This window comes from Ceratotherium simum, chromosome 1 (assembly GCF_057802395.1).
Source record: "Ceratotherium simum simum isolate JZ-2026a chromosome 1, ASM5780239v1, whole genome shotgun sequence".
Taxonomy (NCBI): domain Eukaryota; kingdom Metazoa; phylum Chordata; class Mammalia; order Perissodactyla; family Rhinocerotidae; genus Ceratotherium; species Ceratotherium simum.
The window spans coordinates 99,241,443-99,265,156 of NC_141900.1; the positions used below are offsets into that span (position 1 = coordinate 99,241,443).

Consider the following 23,714-nt stretch of genomic DNA (forward strand, 5'->3'; position numbering starts at 1 on the left):
AGGGTTATTTCCACATATAAATAAAACAAAAACAAGGAATTTTGCCCAATTAAGCAGCAATACCCATGGATAATTTCAACCTAATGTGGAGTGATGGTCAAGTGTTGCTTAGAGAATTTATGCCTGACTCAAGTCTATAGAAACTGAGAGTCATCAGGAAAGACTGCTGGGGAAACACAACAGTAAGCTGAGTTTTTAAATATAAGGATTGTAGCACTTGGAAGAAAGCAGAAGAGAGTTTTTATCAGTGAATTTTATAAAAGAGGGGTTTTTATCAAATAGGGTTTTTATATACGCATCAGATATACTGTACTGTAAAAAAGTATCTCCATTTGATGCTAAAACTAATTCCTTGACATTTCAATGGGCACTCCAATGGTTTTTTGAACAATAGGCTGAGTAGGAGATCAATATTTAGATGGCACAAATATTTTAAATACTCGTTAAAGAGTGCTGGTGCTTAAACAACCGCCCCCTTCATGGCTCTTCCAGCCCTGAGCAGCACAACCCAGGTGTCAAGCACCCCTACGTGGTGTTCAGCAGAAAGGATGCCACCTGACAGCCAAGGTCAGAAATAGAGTTCACCGGCCTAAATCCTGTGGGGAAACACCTTCTTCCCTACAGTCTCAGCAGAAGCACTGCTCATCTCATTCCACAGAGTGCTAACTGCGATTGTAGATCACAGAGTTTACTGAGTAAGTCAACATTTTTAATATCTGTGATTTTTTATTCGAGTTCCTTTCAGCACAGCCTGGGCATTTACAGATTAATGTCCTCTTGCTCATCATTTAAGTTCTCTTCCCCTGACTTTCTCTAGCTCTCTTCCAACTTCCTAGGGCATATAATATCCAGAGTTAAGTATTTAAGATATAATATATACAAATACATAGACACAATGATTTTTTTCTTAGGGTGGTAAAATGTTTTCTGTTGTATTTTAAATACTCTTTCTGAAATTCTCCAGTATATTCTTGAACTTTGTGGGTACAGAAGTCTTCAAAGAATACAGTCTCAAACAAGTCTCAGATCGCTAACCCAGGATTACAGGTGACAGTTCAGGGCTCATCTTGATATAACTGCCATTTGGATCTTTTCCCACAAAATTTATTACCTAGCCCTTGCCAGTTGAATTCCAGCTGTCACTGTTCTGTCCCCTAACAATGAGGAGGTCTTTGCTGGCTCAGGTGCAATCCCATCATCAACTCAAATTTCACATCTCCTAATGATGTGTCCACAAATAATATACGCCATCTTGTCGCTGGAGTTACTCTGCTTACTCTTGGTCTAATAACACAAAACCAAAATTTTCATAACAAGAAAACCATGCAGGAAGTATCTAAGTGTGTGTGTGCAAGTGTGCATGCATGTGCACTCACTCAAATGCGTATGAAAAATCAGACAGGGACCATTCCACAGCTTTTTAAAAAACAGTTATATAAATACATATATATGATGTGATTACTCTCAACTTGTACTTCTTAACTCAGCAATCTAATAATATATTGAAAATAAGCAAAAAAGTGATAAAAAAAGAGCGCTTAAATTGTATTAACGAGTGCTAAAACAATTCAACTTAATTTTTTTAAAGTAAAATTAAAAGAGCTATGTGATACTCAAAACTTTTGACAGATGATCCAGGTTTCTCTAAAAAAATCATCCAAAGGTAATTTATTTCTGAAGACTCCATCCACAGTGCAGGAAAGGAAAAGAGTTTTGTCATGAACATACTTTATGAAATAGGATAGCCATAAAGAACAATGCCTCTGATTAAATTTAGTTGTAAGCTGACTTCCTGCACCTGCTTAGAATGATCTCACTCTGAAAATCTATTTTGACTTTATGCATGATCTGACAAATATCGCATCTTTGCATACACATTTCCCCCCTCCTCCAACACCCCGAAATGATTCAGAGCTATGCATGGATAACTTGGAGATCTCTGATTTATAGCACTTGATAACCAACTGACTAAAATATATTACTAAACTAATCCAATCAATAATTCAAGATAAATATGCCCTCACAGTTTGTTGTGTAGGGTTCTCTAATATCAAGACTCCTATCATAAATTTTCTTTTAAAGATGCTACTCATTTTTATCTTCCATCATTTTGATTCAAAGACCCAATCATGTTGACATGATTACAGAGCTTAGTAATTTGATTGCATTAGTATTTGTTACTAGAAACTTGTGGAAGCAAAGGACTAAATATTGCTTAAGGCTAAGTTTACAAGAATCAAGTTAAACCAAAGACCTTTGGTTTTCCTTAAGCAAAGTACACACATTTACTTTCTATATATGTTAAAGCATACTGAAAGTTCATTTTTCAACGACGCCATGAAATGCTTGAACATTAGTTAAAATAAATCCCAATCACTGAGAAAATTCTAGTCACAGGTAGACTGAAATCAATTGTCACATATATTGGAGGTTATCGAGATCACAATCTATGCTCAGATACTTGACACCAACTTATTCCATCATAATTTTATATTTATTGCCTTATTCCATAAAAACCTAACAGTATTGAGCAAGCTTTTGTAGAATTTTCACTAAGATACAGAAAATGTAGGCCTTACATCTGAGTCTCTACTACTATTTATATAACCTCTAGGGTTGAAGCGACAACTTTCAAAATTGTGATTGGTTCTAACTAAAAGAACAAACATTCCTCCCAAAGAAGCACTTGAAAAAATGATCGCAGCTTCCAGCTAAAAGAGCAAGTCTTAAGAATCAGATCTGTCAACTACATTGAATGAATAAACAAGATTGTAGTGGACCATATGACGAACACTACGCAATAAACTGGAAAGGAACAAACTACTGATACAATAACATGGATGAATTCCATGGCATTTGATAAGTGAAAAAAGTCAGACACACACACACACAGACACACACACCAAAATTTCAGACACAAAAGACAACAGACTGTATGATTCCATTTATATGACATTCTAGAAGGTTGCAGGAGCCAGGGGTGGGAGTTGGGGATTGACTGCAAAGGACAGGAAGGAACTTTTTGCGATGATGAACATGTTTAAATCTCGACTATGGTGGTGGATACAACTCTATACCACTCCAAAACTCACTGAACTGTATGCTTAACATGGATGAATTTTATTGTATGAAATTATATCTGAATAAGCCAATTAAAAACAAAAAAGAGGGGCTGGCCCAGTGGTGTAGTGGTTAAGTTCGCATGCACCACTTTGGCCCGGGATTTGCGGATTTGGATCCCAGGCGCAGACATACACATTGCTCATCAATCCATGCTGTGGCGGCATCCCATATACAAAATAGAGGAAAACTGGCATGGATGTTAGCTCAGGGCCACTCTTCCTCAAACAAAAAGAGGAAGATTGGCAACAGATGTTAGCTCAGGGCCAATCTTCCACACCAAAAAAAAAAGAATCTGAGAAGCCCAACACTACACCCCTTCTTTACAACCACAACATGAAAAGTGCTTACAACATTTCTAAGAAGTTGTACAATTACTGCACGCAGAATATTAAGTGTGAAAGTATGTTTACAGCTATTGCCTAAAACTGCATCATGTACATATTCAACTATTCCATAATTCATCATACTATAGCTTTGAAGGGCCACCCTCCATCCCCTCGGCTTACCCAAGTTTTGTATAACCAGCCAACTAATAGGTTTCTTTATTAAGATTTCTCTGAATACCCCAAAAGATAGTGATCTCTCCCTGAAATGTCACAGATGAGGAAACTACAGCCCAAGAAGTGAAATCACTTGCCAAATGTCTCATAGTAATGGAGTTGCAGAATCAGATTTTGAATCCTGACCTAACTAATGAGTCCATGCATACTCTCTCCCTACACAGGTCCCAACCTTGAAGCTATTGCTACCTGCAATGAAACAGGCTGAGAGAACAAAATTGGTAAAAGTTATTCATATGTAAACAGACAGACAAGTCATTGATTCCTTCAAGGGGTGCATCAGATACTTGCTGCCAGATTCCTGGTTTAATTACATTGGTAAAGGCTTTAGAATCTAATTTTTAACAGCTAGCCTCCCACATGATTCAGTTATTTAAACTATATTTTGAAATTGGTTTAGCTGGGGCACCGTTAGTTTTAGAGTTATAAAACAGGCATCCTCTATTCCCATTTGATCACTCTGAAAAGTGGTATTGATCTGCTGGTGGGAAAGTTGAAAGAACATATACAGCTAGAAAGTCTGAAATCTTAACTGTGAGAAAATTAATGGAGTGAGAGGAGTAAGGGATCGAGAATGAATCTCGCTTTTCTGTTTAAGCACCACAAGTCCTCCTCATCTAACTGTTAATGTGTGTTTAATTGAATGGTCATTTGTATTAATTCAGGGAATTTTTGCTGGGTGCTCATCTTTTAAATTAAACAATAGAGTAACTCCTAAATATCTGAGCTAAAATAGAACAATGTTCGTATAAAAATAATCTTGTGTAAGATTTCCCATTCAGAATGCTATAGTCATCACTTACTCTGAGAAAAGTAACCTAAAAACAACCCACTCCCCCAATTTCAAATGCCTACACACTAATGATACCAAAATTCACACCTATTTCTCAGACTACTATGCTGATGAGTTTGAGATCTCTAAGTCTCACAAAACCAAAATCAAAAAAAACAAACAACTCTCACATTTAGCAGTGATACTCATGTTGCTCTCAAAATACCAGTGAATTCAAAGATAAGGATCTTAGTTTCATGATAAAAGAATCATTTAGAGAGAAATTAGAATGCAATGTAATATAAGACATTCTGGAAATAAGTGGAACACATACTATATGTGATTTCAGACAAAATATGCATAATCTTTTTAGATATAAGATACTTCCAGTTTATACATACTAGTAAGACACATAATTATCCAAAGATTCTTCTCTAGCCTAAAGATATTTCCAATAGCTGATATTATATCTTAGAAATCCCTGGCTGAAGAAAAGCTTAGTCTTTGTGACATTTCTGCTAAGATATCAATGAAAAATCATTAATTCAATAAATTCTCGGATGCTCATTAGTGTACTAGATATTATGAGGCATATAAAGAAGATTAATTATGACCACCGCCTTCAAGGACTTCGCCACCTAGTGAGGGAGATAAGATACATCTACACACAACTACACCACAATTTAAAATAAGCAAGTAAATAATTACAAAGTATTATGCATAGTTAAATGACAACAGATCACTAGAAATTTACAACCTAGTAGAGGATATAAGTCTTTAAGGCTGTAAATCAAGGTAAAATGTGAACATAACATTGTGATTTAAAAGTATTATTATGGTTTAAGAGATGTCAGGTCACACCAGGCTGGATAGAGAGCGGAGCCCTCAGAACGGACAGCATTTTAGCTGAGCGCTGCTGCATGGATAGGATTGCTACCAGAAATGCCAGCATATGGTACTGAAGCCATCTGAGGATCAGTACAGCATAGGATCTATACGTACCAACTAGTCAGAATGGAACAGTCAGACAATCAGAATGGATTATGGGCAGTACCAGTGAGTACAAGCTGAAGATCAGCCTGAGAAAGGTTCTGAGCACAGGCAGTGAGGGGAAAGGGCATGGGAGAAGACAGGGAAGCAACTGGGCATGGCTGACAAGACAAGGAAAGGTCAAACCCTGATTCTCAAGGTAGTGAGTTTAGATTTTATCCAGGGGACAAAGGAAAACCTCCTCTCCTCCCCCGAGTCACCACACACACCCCCCCCCCCCCAAACCCTGTGGCCCTGACGTTTTACACCCCATTACGGTCCTCAGAATATTTTCTAATACCCCTATTCTAGATTAATTGTCCATCTCCCATGGCTTCCTTTGTCACAGAACCTATCCTGCTGAACTAAAATTTTCTCATTACGTGCTTTATAATCTATCATATTGAATACTAATTTCCTCTTTACTTTTATTACACTGTAAGTTTCTTGAAGGCAGGAACTGTATTTTATTTATTTATATATTCATAGGAACTATCAAAATGTCTAACTATAGAAGGAATTCAGTAAATGCTTGAAAGAATGAATAAAAGATAAGTTAAATGCTACATTCTTATTTCTGCCACTGAATCACTCCGGAGAGATCCTGTCTCATTGCAAAGCTCTCTCTTTCTCTCTTTTTTTTTGTCAGTTTATCTTAAATTTCTAATAGAATAGGGTTTACAAATATTTGCTTATCTTTAAAGGTATTATTTTAAAATGATGAATATAAACTATTTCTCCCCATCGTCAGAGCACTCTTGTCATGTCATGGGTCCTGTGATTCTTGTTCCTTTCTGTACAACTCTTTACTCTCTTCTACCTGATTCTGTCACTCCTCCCATCTCTTGCCATAATTATGGTGACCATACTTCTCCAGCAGGACCTACACAATGTTTCTTAATCCTTCGTTCAGGTTCAGGGAGCTATGAATTCTATATACAAAACAAATTCAGAATTTTTTTTTCCAAAATTCATTCCATACACTCAAAATTCAATACATTATGATTCCATTTTATAAAGTTCAAAAATAGGCAAAATTAATCTAAGATTAATTAAGTCAGATAGTGGTTACATTTGAGGATACCTTTGAAGGGAGATGGCGATGGCAGGGAGTATGCGGAAGGCTTCTGCGATGCTGGTAATATTCTATTTACCAATCTCGGTACTGTTGCCATGAGGGTGCTCCCCATGTGAAAAGTCACTGGGCTATATGATTTTAATTTGTGCACTTCTCTATATGTTTGTTTGTTTGTTTTTAATATTTCCCATGGTGAGAAAGGTTGGTAATTACTGCCACAGTTGATTACTTTTCAGGCTCTGGTCAGAAAACGACTAGAGCAGAAACTATTCTTCTCTAAGAGCATCTGTTAAAGATATAGAAACAGGAGGGAAATGGGAGGAGACAACGGTGGCTGGGGGATGGGGCCTTAACCCTCCCATCACCATGATTACTTACCTGGTACATACAAATAACCGTCTTTCAATTTTCTTTGATGTAGACAATTTACACCTTCCTGATCTAACATAGTGGCAATAAAATCATCACTAGAACAACAAAGCAAACCTCCAGTGCCTATCGATGAAGGGCAAGAAAAAAATCTGCTCCATAAAATCTTCCTAGAAAATCTTACCCTGCTTCTCAGATATTTTTTTTTTTCCATCTCCGTAGCCTGTGATTATTCTGACAAGTGGGGCCCTGCTTTACCATCCTGGTTCTCACCAGTGGTGGGTTTTACCTACTAGAGAGAAGCCAGGAGGAGGAAGTTATAAGGCCACTATTGGAGTTTTTAATCACAGACTACTACCAGAATATAAACACGAGACTTCAGTCAGTATTAGCTTGGAGCTATAGAATTAAGGGTATTGGCCCACATATCTGATACCCAAACTTACGACCCCACATTTCCAAAAACAGGCATCTGGGGTTAAGAAAACAGTCAATGAAGAGTACAGGAGTACAGTACAAAGACTGAGTCTTCCTAAAATTTCTCCTCTTTAATCTCAATTCCACAGCCAAAGGTAAGGGTGGAGGCCTGTCATCGGTGGAGGCCTGTCATCGGTGGAGGCCATTCTATGTGTTCCTGACTGGGTCTTCAATCTGCCTCAGTTTGATGTATAGACTGAACATACATCCAAATCAGAACTTATCAGTTCTCAGAGCAGAGGTAATCTATTTACTCAAAACATGAGGGTCATCAATCAAAGTCACTCAAAACCTATGGGAAGAGAGAACAAAATAACTATATTCAAATGTTCATTTATTAACAGATATTTGTTGAGTGTCTAATATTCCCAGACAATTTTCTAGGCACAAGGGAGTTTACACTCATCAAGCTTACATTCATTTGAGCAAACAACTACAGAAAAGTAAGTTATATTTTCTGTTGTTCCAAAGGGCAGAACCAATAGGTAGACTCAATGCAACTCTTTGCTACTTAGGAAGAAATAACAGATAATTTTTATTTTCTTCTTTCTGTTTCTTCCAACTCACTAACATATATTCAATCATCATGTATTATTTTCACAGTAAGAAAAAACATTTAGGACTTCTAAGCCTGATAAATAGAGAGAAGCCACTTTTAGAGCTGAAACAAAGACAGACAAACAAATAATGAAATGGTGTGGAGAGCTGAATGCATTGGGCAGAGGATTGGACCTAAGGTCACCACTGATTTTTGCCTCAACTCTATCCCTCTATAAACCTTGCTCCTGTTACAGTCTACATCAGTACTTCCTTCCATTCTAAATGTGTAAATATCTCATTTTGCCTTCAACTGAAGATGGTTCTCTACACGTTCATGTTTTGTCGCATAATTATAAGGTATTATGTTGTAAATATGGACATTAAATAAACAAATAAGAACAAGCCAAGCAGTGGTCCACAAACCATACTTGGCTTTTTAAACTCATAAATATTTTTTCCTTTTTCATTGTGAATCCATTCTGTTAAAAATACAGGAATCATGTTTAGTCACCTGGATCCAATTAGCTTAACTGGTTAGGATTTGGATTTAATGAGATTTATTCCAAGGACTTAATTCCAACACGAGGCAGTTAGCTTCACTCATCTCCCTATTAGAGGCTCTACCCTTACCTATGCCAGCCATGTCCCTAAGCATCATAGTAGGAATCACTGTAAACATATTATTACAACTAGAAACTCAACAGAAAGTGCATTTTCTTATTGAACATCTTTGTATATGGACAGATAGTTATTAGATAAATCATATAAATCTCCTTGGGAGACTTCCATAAGATTACTTATAAATGTGTTAAGAAGTATCAGAAATGATTATTTTGAAATTTGGGAAAAAATGATGGTACCCACTTCTCAAATATGGCAATCTGTTTTGCTTTCAAATGTGAATAAAAGTGTTGTGTGTTATCTTTCTTATTAGTGTCCAGCCCAATCCAATAAAAATAATCAGCAAAGAAATCTATATTTTTCCACAAGTATTCTCGATGGTTCTTACAATCAAGGAAGAGTTGGGAAGCACTGTGTTAATAGCATTTCACAGCTCTGGTTCACATAATTATGTTCATGAACTACACCTACCATTAGAGAAATAGTACTCAGTACCAGATTTCTTTCCAGCAAGCAGGCTACAGGCATGAAACAAACAGTATCCAATTCATAATCTTGGCCTCATGGGCATTATGCTCTTCCCTGAACTCACTGGCACTTTTTATAACACATAATTATTTTTTCACACACTGTCCGTGTCAGGTCTTAGAGAATACAGACAGAGGAAATCTGTAGAGTTAAAAAATAAAGTAGCAGAAAATGTTAATAATTTAAATTGTTTCCTAGGCTGTCACTTTTGCTATATTCTATGATAATGCATCCAGTCCCTAGGCGTTAGCATGCTCAATCTCAAAAGAAACATGCCTTCCTCCTAACAAGCTACCAGCTGCTTTCAAAAAGCAGCTCCTGCATTAGAAAACTGAAGTCAAAAATTGTGATGCCATAAGGATGTATTTTACATCACTTCAAAATACATATATTTAAGTCACACCTACAGTACGTTGCATCATAATATTTTATTTTATTTTTTGCAGCACGGAGGTGATTTCTCAAACTATAAACATTTCAGTACATTTAATAACATATATGATAGAAGTGGAACTAAATTTCATAGCTAGTCTACTTATATCTAGAGTATAAATTCTTGTGTTTGCCAAGAAGTTGAACTATGAACATGTTGGCAGTGAGCTAGATTTAAATTTTGCTCTCATCAAACATATTCTCTTACCTAAAAATAGCTCACCATGCAAAGATCAGGAAAACCAGCCAGCACAGACAACAAATCATTAATAAATTATTTATCTCCTAAAAAATACATATGTGCATAACTCAGAAGTAACAAAGTGAGAGTAAATTCAACTGAGCTTCAATCAACACTAAGATAAAAATCTCTCTTTCTACAACAGAACATATATTTCGTTTATACGAGATCAGTTTTTATTCATTTAAACTGAATAACAACTCAAATTACCACTAGAAATTTTATTTTAGTCAATATTCAAAGTCCTCACAAATATCAATATTTGATAATGCTACTTAATGAGACTTTTGAAGTAGCAGAATGGGGTTTTTTTAAATAAGAATATGATTAGCCTGGTTCTACTAAGAGATCCCATTCAAAGCAAAGAAATAATACAACATGGTTAAGCAGGTTTCTCACTGAGGTGGTTTTCTGCTAAGTTTGAAGGAAAATTAATTTACTAAGAAGAGAGTAAAACAAACAGAAGAGCAGAAGTAGTGGTAGCATGGACACTGGCTAAAAGAAAGCATACCTCTCTCTCTTTCCTTCGGTGATATCATACAAGCGGTTGGCACCTCCATCAGCACAGGCTCTTAAAAGAGCTTCAAACAGAAAAACACAAAGAACGTTTCAATACAGGAAGTTTAGAGCAGTATCTTTGAAATGATAAACATTAAAAAGCAGGCACTCAGAAGTGTACACAGTCACGCTTCCCTCCTTGGATCATTTCACATTGAGCCAGTGACACTGCTGGTATTAAAGATGATCCTACCGAGCACACACACAAGGAAGACAGAATCACCTCAGACAAAGCGTATTTCCTTTTTGCATCTTTTTCAATTCCTTTTATTAAATAAAGGAGAGGACTGCATACGGTGTCTTCGATATCTCTTGAAGCTTGTCTTTCCTTCTTTATAACAGAAGACAGGCCTCACGCACAATAACGGGCAACAGGACATGGTTATACGTTTGTTCCCTTATTTTATTTTTACAGATACTTTCTATTTATGGTAGGTATTATGGGTTTCCATATTTTATTGTGATATAAAAGGTTTCTTTTAAAAATAAATCATAAGCATAGCGTAAGTTTATTTTAAAATATTAAGTAACTAGTAATCTAGATAATGTGTGAACATTGTAAAAGTTGTGAAGGTGGCATGAAATTGACTGAAACTTGGGAAATACTAAGATAATCAAATAAGACCAGCTGCCTCTCTGACTGAGGCTTATCCCTTCCTTTCCCACATTTTCTCCTTGCTGTCACTCTAGGATTTGATGCTGCGAATCAATTGTTCCTTGAAATTTACTTAGTTCTCTAATTTTTAATTTTCCTAGAAATGTTCAGTGTCTTAGCATAAATTCCTTTTATCCTTTTTTTTAAAAAAAAAAAAAAATGTCTTTTACCTAATGGTTTCAGATCAAACTTTATTTTTTATCCTGGGCAATGCAAGTGAATGCAGAAATGTCTGAGATTCTAATTCTTCACCCCGAACAGACCCAAGCCCTGCCTCCTGTCCCCACAGCTGTCAACACCAAAGTCACAGGTCACAGAGACCAGCAAAGACTTTGGGCACCAGCAGCTTCAGAAGAAACTAACCATTCTTTTGAGCTACTTCCTCGTTTTAAGGCACTTATGAAATCACCTTACCTTTTTGCACATTTAGCTATACATTTAAAGGAGTGTTTATAATATTTACTTCCAAATTTCAAGGTGTTTAATAGCAGGTGGGATATTTCAGGATATTTCAAGGATATCTAATTGACCATATTGGCAGAAATAAAAGTCTCAATGAATTTTCCACTAATCCAAAATATGTGAGACTATTTTCTGTGTTCTATGTCATATCAGAAACAAAACAGAGGCTAAGTGACAAAAAAGATGTCCCTTTTTTGCTTTAGCTTCCTCATCTGTAAACAGGGATAATATCACCTATGGCGTAGATTATTAAGCAATTAATGATATAATAATTACATATAGTGCTTATCACAATACTGAAACACAGTAAGCCTTCAATAAACATTAGTCCTCTTCCTCCATTTTTGTGAGAATGAAAATAAACTCTCAAAAGCATTGTGTTCCTGGAAAAAAAAATAATGAATTTTTACAAAGATATCTAAGAAGATGTCTCATTTTTACCAACTACCCACAATACAAATTTCCTTATAAGGAATGGCACCCAAATTCAAATCATGCCACAGACATAACTTGCAGAAAATCACAGAATATTCTGCACATTTCCTAAATATCAAAACCTAAAAATTCAAAATTATCAAAAGCTAAAATGGAGAGATCATCTCATATATAAAATATGCCATAGAACAAATTAATAGGGAGACTGAAAAGACTGATAAATAGAAACAGATGGTAAACTATTAGTAACTGCCCTCAGAGTATATAAAAAATTCCCTATAAACAAAATTAACAAGTATATGGGATCTTTTTATGTAAAATTGATTCACTGAAGTAATATGAAAATCTAAGAAATAGTTTTTAGTGGCTAAGGATTATCAAATAGAATGACTTGTCAATTTTTCACAGTATATTATTTTGCAAAGATCAGGTGAATTCAACATTTATACTATTATGTGCCAGGCCCTAAATAGAATAGAAAGATGATCAACAAAAACTAGCTCTCCAGGCTCAATTATAGTGGAAAAAAGAGAAACAGAAGCAAATATATGCAATGCACGGTAGACTCGGATGAATGCTGTAATAAAAGCAACAAAATGCAAGGGGAGGATGTGGAAAGGAGAGATGAATTTCAATGGACAAATCTGTAAAATTACTTATTAATCAATCTAGCTCTGTTAATATCAGAGTTACTTTTAGAAACCAAAAACTTTTTCTAATGCCTGTTACTTCTCACATCTAGATTTAAATTGGTATTTTTAAAGCAGTTTATGAAAAGAGAAATAACTAGGTCATAGGAAGTAAATTTGTCCACGTCTCTTCCTGTTTTAAATGATAAATGGAGTTACAATAACCATGATGAAATCTCTGGACTCTTCTCTCCTTACTTGGAAGCTGGGAGCAGGGGAGCAATCCATCTGGAAGGAAAATAAGTACCAGTCTGTCCCTAAAACTATTTTGTTTTGTTGTCAATAAAGCTTGACCAAAAAAGATGTAGTCTACCACTTTTAAATTTTATTAATAATATATTTTCCATGTGCATAGGGGAAACGGCATTTGGAAAATAAAATATTTCAAGCATAAATTATATAATGTTTGCATGAAATCATTGATAGCAATTTGAAAACTAAGCAAACAAATATCACTACTAATGAAAGGGACCAACTAAAAGAACCGGAAGTAGAGGGTACTCTTATTTTTTTTTTTTAATTTTTTTTTTGTGTGTGTGTGAGGAAGATCAGCCCTGAGCTAACATCCATGCCAATCCTCCTCTTTTTGCTGAGGAAGACCGGCTCTGAGCTAACATCTATTGCCAATCCTCCTCCTTTCTGTTTTTCCCCCAACGCCCCAGTAGATAGTTGCAGGTCATAGTTGCACATCCTTCTAGTTGCTATATATGGGACGCTGCCTCAGCATGGCTGGAGAAGCGGTGCGTCGGCGCACCCGGGATCCGAACTCGGGCCGCCACTAGCAGAGCGCGTGCACTTAACTGCTAAGCCACAGGGCCAGCTCCCAGAGGGTACTCTTAAATAACATATTTTTGGGAAATCATAATGAATCAGCCTCAAAAATATGTTCACTCCATCATCATTTAACTTGTTCCAAGCTTTAATGAATATAACTTATTGCATGAGTTATCTTTTAATGTAAAAATTTCAATGGCTTATACAGCAAAATTTTTGCAGATCTGTCAAATACTACAGCTTCAGTGGTTGAGCAATTATTTACTATGCATCAGGCTGATAAACAGCTGAAGACTAAAACACACTAAAATCTCTATATCAACTTTATATATTGGTACTACCAATAAGTAAATTAAATACATCTTAAACTAACAATTTTTTAATGTGGTTCAATGTAAATTAATGATACTGACAAATAACGAAGAGCTCCACTCACAATCAGAGGTTAATTGGCTATTTTAGTAATTTCTGTTGAATAAAACTGGACAGAAATAATTTGACTTTCTGAAAAGTAGTCTATTAAATTCGTTTCAAGTATTAATATGGAAGAAAAAAAGTAAAATCAAATAAACATTTTGCAGTGTCAGTCAAATGAAAGAATACTAGATATGAAAGATTTCAATTCTAATCTAGATCAGCCATTTATTAGTCCTATGATTTTGAGGTAACGCCAGTGTGCTGATTCTAATACAAAATAAAGATTATTATATATATTTTGGCAAATTCACAAAATTTTTCAGGGAGTAGAGAGAGAGAGACAACATAGATACAACTAGAAGGAAGCAGCACGGGGAAACAAATTCTCTCACATGCTCTTAATGAGACTATGACTTTGAGAGACAGTTCGTGGATTTACAAAAATTTAAATGTATATCCCCTTTGATTCAGAAATTCCATGTAGCCTATATAAGCACTTGCCCAAGTGCACAAGGGCATACGTACAAAGATACGATACGTACAAAGATATGTACAAAGTTTGCTACTAGTTTCACATAATGTGTAACCACATAAGTTTGCTACACATAGTGTGTAATCATGAAAAACTAGTAGCAAACTTTAATGGCCATCAGTTGAATACTGGTAAAATATATCATGGTTTTAGTATGCAACCATAAAAAAGAAGATAACTCTTATATGTATTTATATGTTATCTCTTCTAAGATATATTGTTATTTAAAACTTTAAATAAATAACCCTTGGTAAAATTTTCCTTGCAATAGCAACTCAAGGAACGTACAGAAGTACACCAACTTTAAAAAAACTAAGAATTGGCCTAAGATTACTATGTCAAGAATGTTTATTAAGTAATCATTAATCAGCATTAATAATATGCACCTGCACTGAAGAATGGGCACTAGTCGCAGACGCTTATGAAACTCGTAACAACTAGCAAGGGACAAACACCAAAGAGAACCAAGAATCGATGGCTTCCATGGCCATGTGCATACCAAACAATTTGTGACTGGAACATTTGAAAGTCACTCCGAGGAAATGACCAGACCTTCATCTGACTTCAATTCTTTTGGATAAACACCCAGAAGTGGGAATGCTGTATCACATGGTAGTTCTTTTTTAATTTTTTGAGGCTCCTCCATACTGTTTTTGATAGTGGCTGCACTGTTTTGCATTCCTACCAAGAGTGCACAAGAGTTCCCTTTTCTGCTGTCCTGCAACCTGAGAGACTGGAAGCTTGGACCTATGATACCTATGATCTATCATATTGACCCAGAGAATGAAGCCAACACAGTAAAGATAAAGCTAGGAGACAAGAGCCTTGTTTGAGTCCCATAGCCATAGCAATAACCAGGCACCAGCCTTTTCAATTATGTAAGCTATAAATTCCCTTTTTAGGCTCAGGCCAGTTTGGGTTGGGTTCTCTGTCATTTGAAACAGAAGGAGCCCTAACTAATACAAATATTAATTTCTACTTCAAAGACACTGAATCTTCCTCTCAGTTGGAGAATACTATCTTATTATGCCTCAAATCTGTGTTAGATCAAGCCCTTAAGGGGAGTTGTGTATTTTTGTAGATAGTTTGCCTATTATTTGTATACACTACCACCAACGAAGCCTTGATTATGATTCGAATCAGTTAGTTCATGGACACGGTTAACAGAGACGGATTAGCATGTTTCCCCATCAAGACATCATTTCATGCGGAGAAACTCATGCAAAGCATTTCATGGAAATATATGCTCTCTGAGAGAGATGGCAACAATTTAATTTGCTCATAGGAGTACCAAAATGCATAATTAATCACTGTTTAGATAACTCTTTCAGAGTTTTAGATGAAAGGTTTTATTTATAGTATATTTATGTGCAATTATTAAGAAAGTTCACATTATTTGTAATATTCCACAAATAGTAAGTGGAATACTATTTAAATTTTAGTCAAGTCAGTAGCACAGAATTATCTTTATTTCAAATAAAAAGCAAGTGGTATTTATATTGAGCATCTACATGCTCAGTACTGCTAGTCCTAATGATCTGGTTCACATCACATAATGAAGACTTTTATTACCTTTAGGTAAATGTTGCTATGTAAATTCTATTACCCTTTCTCCCTGCCACCTTCTACTGCCTCCTCTCCTAGTTATGCGCTATGGAGATAAAGCGTGACATTTAGTCATGCTTGATGCTATTTATAAAGTCTACAATCAGGTACCTCTTTAACACTGAGTGACACAAAAGATCTCATTACTAAGAAATCTTAAAAACAGCCAAACATCAAACTGTCTATTTATCCTAAAATGGCACAGGGATATTTTTCTAAAAGATGAGTAAAGCCCATAATGTGTAAAAACTGCAAACGGCTAAGCAGCACAGAAAAATATGTTCTTGTACATGTGAAGCTGGCATATGCATGTTTGTCCCACTGTCAGTTGTTAGGAATGATTAAGGCTGAGCACATTCTCAATCATCAAATTTCTACTAAAGATTAGCCATTCTTTAGGAACAAGGTGGCAAATACATACATTCAATCTACAAGGAAGAAAAAAAGATATAATAGATCTTTGTTGGTGTTGCTATAATACAGGGTTGCTCAACCTTGGCATTTTCCACATTTTGGGTCTTTCCTGTGAGGGGTTGTCCAGCACATAGTACGATGTTTAGCAGCATCCTTGGCCTCTACCCACTAGATGCCAGTAGCACCCTCAAGTTTAGACAACCAAAAATATCCAAAGACAATGCCAAAAGTCCCCCCATGGGCAAAATCACTCCTGGTCTAGCAACAGTGCTCTAACCAGAGGACCACTTATACCTCAGCAGGCGGCCCAGAGTCCCAAAATATCTAGCTGTGCAGCAAATTGCTCATAGCTATTCTCTCCAATTTAAAAGCAAGATGATCACCCAGAAACTACATTCTACCTAGCTACCAAAGGCAGCTGAATTAACAAAGCAATTTACATCCTAGCTAAACTGTCTTCATCTCTCCCAGCTGCAGACCTACCATCTTATCTTCTATTTTAGACTTCTGGAATCTTCAGTAAGTCCTCTTATACAATCTATATCTGTGATATTATGGGACACCTTCTAGCGTGATCCCACGCCATCTCCATTTGTGCCTTCTATCCATTTGAGAGCCTATTACTAAATTATTGACACTAGTCACAACAGTCGAAGGCAGGTCTTTCTGACTGTCTGTCTTCTGCTAGAAAGTTCATATCATCTGCCGAGTCAGATGAGATAAACAACCATTGCACAGATATCACCATAGATGGTGAGCCTTAAAAGTGACAACTTCCATTAGCTGACTTCATAATGTACAAACATTGGTAAAGTAGCAGTGACAGAATAATGAGGGGTGGCAGATGTCTTTGGACGAGCAAAAAATAATAAAACTAGAACTACCTAGACGTTCTGCCTAGAACTACCAAGAAGAGCTGGAATACAAGAAAACAGCAATGATGGTGGCTGGTTCACTTGGCAAAAGTAAAAGCTTTTAAATAAAAATCACTTGGTTGGTGCAAATATGTTACATAAGACAACAATGCAGAGAGATTTGGAACCGATTTGCCTCATTGCTTTTTCCTTTGGCCATGTAATTTCCTTCCCCTCTGCTTTTTTATGGATCAGTGGTAACAGATCTCAGAAATTATATGGGAGACATTTCAATTGAGAGAGTCACTGTTGCACATATCAAAAGTGAAAATGCAGAGTGATGTCAGCAACATGGTGGAGTGAGCTGTTCCCTTTGTCTCTCCCCCTTTGAACTACAACTAAATGGACATTCACAGAAGATTTAATACTTAGCCTCCTCAAACTTTTCCCAAAAATTGAAGAAGATGGAAGCCATTTTGCGAGGCCACCACCACCCTGATCCCAAAAGCCAGGCAAGGACAATACAAAGAAGGAAAACTACAGGCCATTATTGCTGATGAACATAGATGCAAAAATCCTCAACAAAATACTGGCAAATGAAATACAGCAATATATCAAAAGGATCATACACCATGATCAAGCGGAATTTATACCAGGGACACAGAGATGATTCAACATCCACAATTCAATCAATGTGACAGCCACATTAACAAAATGAGGAACAAAAACCACACGATCATCTCCATAGACACTGAGAAAGCATTTGACAAGATCCAACATCCATTTATGACAAAAACTCTCAAGAAAACGGGTGTAGAAGGAAAGTACCTCAACATAATAAAGGCCATATATGACAAACCCAGAGCCAACATCAGACGCAATGGGGAAAAACTGAAAGCCATCCTACTGAGATCAAGAAAAAGACAAGGGTGCTCACTGTTGCCACTCTTATTCAACACAGTACTAGAGGTTTTGGCCAGAGCAATTAGGCAAGAAAAAGAACTAAAAGGTATCCAAATTGGCAAGGAGGAAGTGAAACTCTCACTATTTGCAGACAACGTGATTTTATATATAGAAAACTCTAAAGATTCCATCAGAAAACTATTACAAATAATTAACAATTACAGCAAAGTTGTAGGGCATAAAATCAACTTACAAAAGTCAGTTGCATTTCTATATTCTAATAACAGACTAACAAAAGAGAACTCAAGAATACAATCCCATTTACAATTGCAAAAAAAAGAATAAAATACTTAGGAATAAATTTAACCAAAGAGGTGAAAGACCTATACAATGAAAACTATAAGACGTTATTGAAAAAAATCAATGATGACAGAAAGGAATGGAAAGATATGCCATGGACATGGACTGGAAGAATAAACATAGTTAAAATGTCCATATTACCTAAAGCAATCTACAGATTTAATGCAATCCCTATCAGAATCCCAATGAAATTCTTCATGGAAATAGAACAAAGAATCCTAAAATTCATATGGGGCAATAAAAGACCCTGAATAGCTAAAACAATCCTGAGAAAAAAGCTGAAGGCATCACAATCCCTGACTTCAAAAAATACTACAAAGCTATAGTAACCAAAACAGCATAGTACTGGCACAAAAACAGACACACAGATCAATGGAACAGAATCAAGAGCCCAGAAATAAACCCACACATCTATGGACAGCTAATCTTCGACAAAGGAGCCAAGAACATACAATGGAGAAAAGAAAGTCTCTTCAACAAATGGTGTTGGGAAAACTTGACAGCCACATGCAAAAAAATGAAAGTAGACCCTTACTTTACACCATACACAAAAATTAACTCAAAATGGATTAAAGACTTGAATGTAAGACCTGAAACTATGAAACTTCTAGACGAAAACATAGGCAGTATGCTCTTCAACATCAGTCTTAGCAACATATTTTCAAGCACCATGTCTGACCGGGCAAGAGAAACAATAGAAAAAATAACTAAATGGGACTACATCAAACTAAAAAGCTTCTGCACAGCAAAGGAAACCATCAACAAAACGAAAAGACAACCTAATAATTGGGAGAAGATATTTGCAAACCATATATCTGATAAGGGGTTAATCTCCAAAATATATAAAGAACTCATGCATCTCAACAACAAAAAAACTACCAACCCAATTAAAAAATGGGCAAAAGACCTGAACAGACATTTCTCCAAAGAAGATATACAGATGGCCAACAGACACATGAAAAGATGTTTAAAATCATTAACTATCAGGGAAACGCAAATCAAAACTACAATGAGATATCACCTCACGCCCGTCAGAATGGCTATAATTAACAAGACAGGAAACAACATGTGTTGGAGAGGATGTGGAGAGAAGGGAACTCTCATACACTGCTGGTGGGAATGCAAACTGGTGCAACCACTATGGAAAACAGTATGGAGATTCCTCAAAAAATTAAGGATAGAACTACCATATGATCCAGCTATGCCACTGCTGGGTATTTATCCAAAGAACTTGAAAACACCAATGCATAAAGATACATGCACCCCTGTGTTCACTGCAGCATTACTCACAATAGCCAAGACTTGGAAGCAACCTAAGTGCCCATCAAGGGATGAATGGATAAAGAAGATGTGGTATATATACACAATGGAATACTACCCAGCCATAAGAAATGATGAAATCCAGCCATTTCTGACAACATGGATATAGACATTGAGGGTATTATGCAAAGTGAAATAAGTCAGAGGGAGAAGGTCAAATACCATATGATTTCCTTCATTAAGTAGTAGATAATAACAACAACAAACAAACACATAGAGGCAGAGATTGGATTGGTGGTTACCAGAGGGGAAGGGGGAAGGGAGGAGGGCGAAACAGATAATTCGGCACATGTGAGTGGTGATGGGTTGTAATTAGTATTTGGGTCGTGAACATGATGTAATCTATGCAGAAATAGAAGTATAACGATGTACACCTGAAATTTATACAATGTTATAAATCAATGTTACTGCAATAAACAAAAAATTAAAAAAAAAAAAAAACAGCATGGTACTGGTACAAAAACCAAAAACAGACACACAGATCAATGGAACAGAATTGAAAGCCCAGAAATAAAACCACACACATATAGACAGCTAATCTTCAACAAAGGAGCTTAGAACATACAATGGAGAAAGGAAAGTCTCTTTAGTAAATTGGTGTTGGGAAAACTGGACAGCCACACACAAAAGAATGAAGGTAGACCATTATCTTACACAAAAATTAACTCAAAATGGATTAAAGACTTGAAGGAAAGATGTGAAAACATAAAACTCCTAGAAGAAAATATAGGCAGTACATGCTTTGACTTCGGTCTTAGAAGGATCTTTTCAAATACCATATCGACTTGGGCAAGGGAAACAAAAGAAAAGATAAACAAATGGGACTTGATCAGACTAAAGAGCTTCTGCAAGGAAACTATGAACAAAACGAAAAGAAAACTCACCAACTGGGAGAAAATATTTGTAAATCATATATCTGACAAGGGGTTAATCTCCAAAATATATAAAGAACTCATATAACTCAACAACAAGAAAAAAACAACCTGATCAAAAAACAGGCAGAGGATACAAACGGACATTTTTCCAAAGAAGATATACAGATGGCCAACAGGCATATGAAAAGATGTTCAACATCACTAATCATCAGGGAAACGCAAATCAAAACTACAATGCGATATCACCTTACATCTATTAGAATGGCTATAATTACCGGGACAAAAAACAACAAATGTTGGAGAGGATGTGGAGAAAAGGGCACCCTCATACAGTGTTGGTGGGAATGCAAACTGGTACAGCCACTCTGGAAAACAGTATGGAGATTTCTCAAAAAATTAAAACTCGAAATACCATATGACCCAGCTATTCCACTACTGGGTATTTACCCAAAGAACTTGAAATCAACAATTCAAAGAGACTTATGCACCCCTGTGTTCACTACAGCATTATTCACAATAGCCAAGATGTGGAAGCAACCCAAGTGCCCATTGACTGATGATTGGATAAAGAAGATGTGGTATATATATACAATGGAATACTACTCAGCTATCAAAAAAGACAAAATCGTACCATTTGCAACAACATGGATGGAACTTGAGGGTATGATGTTAAGCAAGATAAGCCAGACAGAGAAAGACAAACACTGTATGATTTCACTCATATGTGGAAGATAAACAAATACATGGATGAAGAGAACAGATTAGTGGTTACCAGAGGGGAAGGGGGTTGGGGGTGGGCATAAGGGGTAAAGGGGCACATATATATGGTGACTGACAAATAATAATGTACAACTGAAATTTCACAATGTTATAAACTATTATGACACTAATAAAAAAATGAGAAAAAAGTAAAAACGTTATCAGATCCTATGTTACACAAAAAAGTGATACATTTATCTTATTTTATAGAGATAGAAGAAAAAAATATCTAATCAGATCATATCTGTACCTTCGACATTTTTATAAAAATATTTTAACACAATATATTGAGTTTCTAGCAAACAAATCTATTCTCTTAAACAATAATCACTAAATCTAAATGGTAATAATAGGTTAACTTCATCAATTGGACCTTAATACAAAATAATTGGAAACTGAGAAATAATCACATATTTTTACTACCAACAATGTAAGAACTGCACAAATTATAATTCTACATCTTGACTGTGCTCTTTTTCAAACTTCGCACGATCATAAGCTAATTCTTCTTCCTATTTAGGGGAAAAAAGGTGGGGGGGCACTATTTGAAGGCTATGAGCAGAAAGAAGGGAGAGGAATTAGGGTTAGTGTCTCCAAAAAAAGATGGAAAGAAAAGGAATCACTGGGTTCAGGTTGAAAGCAAGAGGAAAGTACCCAAAAAGTCATACTGTGCCTTCTTTAGGGCAAGAGTTACAGCCATCGGGACAAAGTACAACTGAAGAGCCAAGTGCTTAGAGGGGCTGAATAAACACCTCATTAACTACCACATTTCTTAGTTTGTAAGTTATCTCAGGGCATTCTTAGAGATAAATTCATCTTAGTCTTTAAAGCATGATTTATCAAGGCATGAAAAAGTTTATTTTTAAAAATAATTAAAAGAAGGCCTGTTGCTGTCGAGTTTAGTCAGATAAGGGAATAGCTATGAGAGACCAAGTTGAGAGACAGTTAAATACCAGATTAAGCAGCCCATGGTATAGAACAGAGTTTAAATACAAAAGGAAGGCATTAAGGGCTTTAAGTTTTAGAGTGTTCTATTTAACTTACCTATTAAAGATCATTCTTCCTCTTATGTTGGGAAGAGGTTAGAGGGAGACAAGACTGGAAGGAATGAAATTAGTTAGGAGGCTAATGCATTGTCCAGGGAAGATGGAGGCTTAGACTAGGTTTGTAGCATTTACAGCAGGGAGAAATGGATGTACTTCAAGTTACATCGGGAGGTGGAAGTGATTGGACTGGCTGAGAGACTGGATATGGAGAGGAGTCCAAAATGATTCAGAGATGACCCTCAGGTTCCTGTCTGAGCACCTGACAAACACTGGTACTGTTTACAACTGTTTAGCATTCCCTATACTGTTTATTTGTTCCAATGTTTGGCCATATTCCAGAGAATATTTCTTGCCATTCTTGCCCTTCTATCATCTTTCGAAATTTTACTGTTCCATTTATATAATAATCAGATGGGCCTACCAACGTTCTCCTCACAATGAGAGACGTAAAGTTTTGAATAGCTTTTCTCCACGTTGCATTTACCTCAAGGTGTCTCTACCTAACGGAAATATTTTATACTAATGGTAGCTAAAAATTAAAAGGCATTATCAAAAGTTTAATAAAAATTTAAAACACGAAATACAGTTTGTAGGATAGATGCATTGTTAGTAAGCGTTGTTCAGAGTAGTGTTATTGTTTGGGCTTGAGTATGGGTTTCTTTGTTTCTTTGTTTGCTTTCGTTATTCCCAAATCACAGGAAACATGAAACCAAAATGTTAGAAAGAACCAGAGGTAACTGTGGATGTGTAGGTTAACTTCTGGTGAAAAAGATCTGGTTTGAAAGCTCAGGAAGAATTGCAATGGCAAATACCAAAGGAGAAACCTGAAACAGGTCTGTTTTTCCCAGCTTGTCTTTTTAACACTATAAGAAAATTATAAAAAATGTTACTTTCAGGAAATTTAAAAAAGAAAAACAAGAGATTATAGAGATGGCAAATACGCACACGAAAAGATGTTCAACATCATTAGTCATTAGAGAAACTCAAATTAAAACCGCAATAAGATATCACTGCATACTTTAAAAAATTGCTGAAATAAAATATTGTGATTTTATTTTACATCAAATGCTGGCAAGGAAGCAGAGAAATTGGACCATTTATATAATGCTAGTGGTACTTTATTACAACATGATTAACCTCACAGAAACCTGAAAGGCATGTATTTTATTTCCTATTTTACAGACCAGGAAAAGAGATCAAAGACACAAAGTGAGCTGCCCCAAGTTATGTGACAGATTTTTCTATGGTCTTCAGACTGAGAACGTGGATGTAGAAAATAAGATTTT

At 36.0% G+C, this 23,714-nt stretch overlaps 1 protein-coding gene across 7 annotated transcripts in view; it reads right to left on the reverse strand.

Annotated features, from left to right (window-relative positions):
• TPK1 (thiamin pyrophosphokinase 1) overlaps nucleotides 1-23,714 on the reverse strand; it is a 353,331-nt gene that overhangs the window by 216,235 nt on the left and 113,382 nt on the right. For all 7 annotated transcript variants that reach the window (XM_087432188.1, XM_087432170.1, XM_087432161.1 and 4 more), the window contains exon 4: nucleotides 10,282-10,351. In XM_087432188.1, coding sequence (XP_087288314.1) covers nucleotides 10,282-10,351 — 70 coding nt within the window. The remainder of the gene's footprint in view (nucleotides 1-10,281; nucleotides 10,352-23,714) is intronic.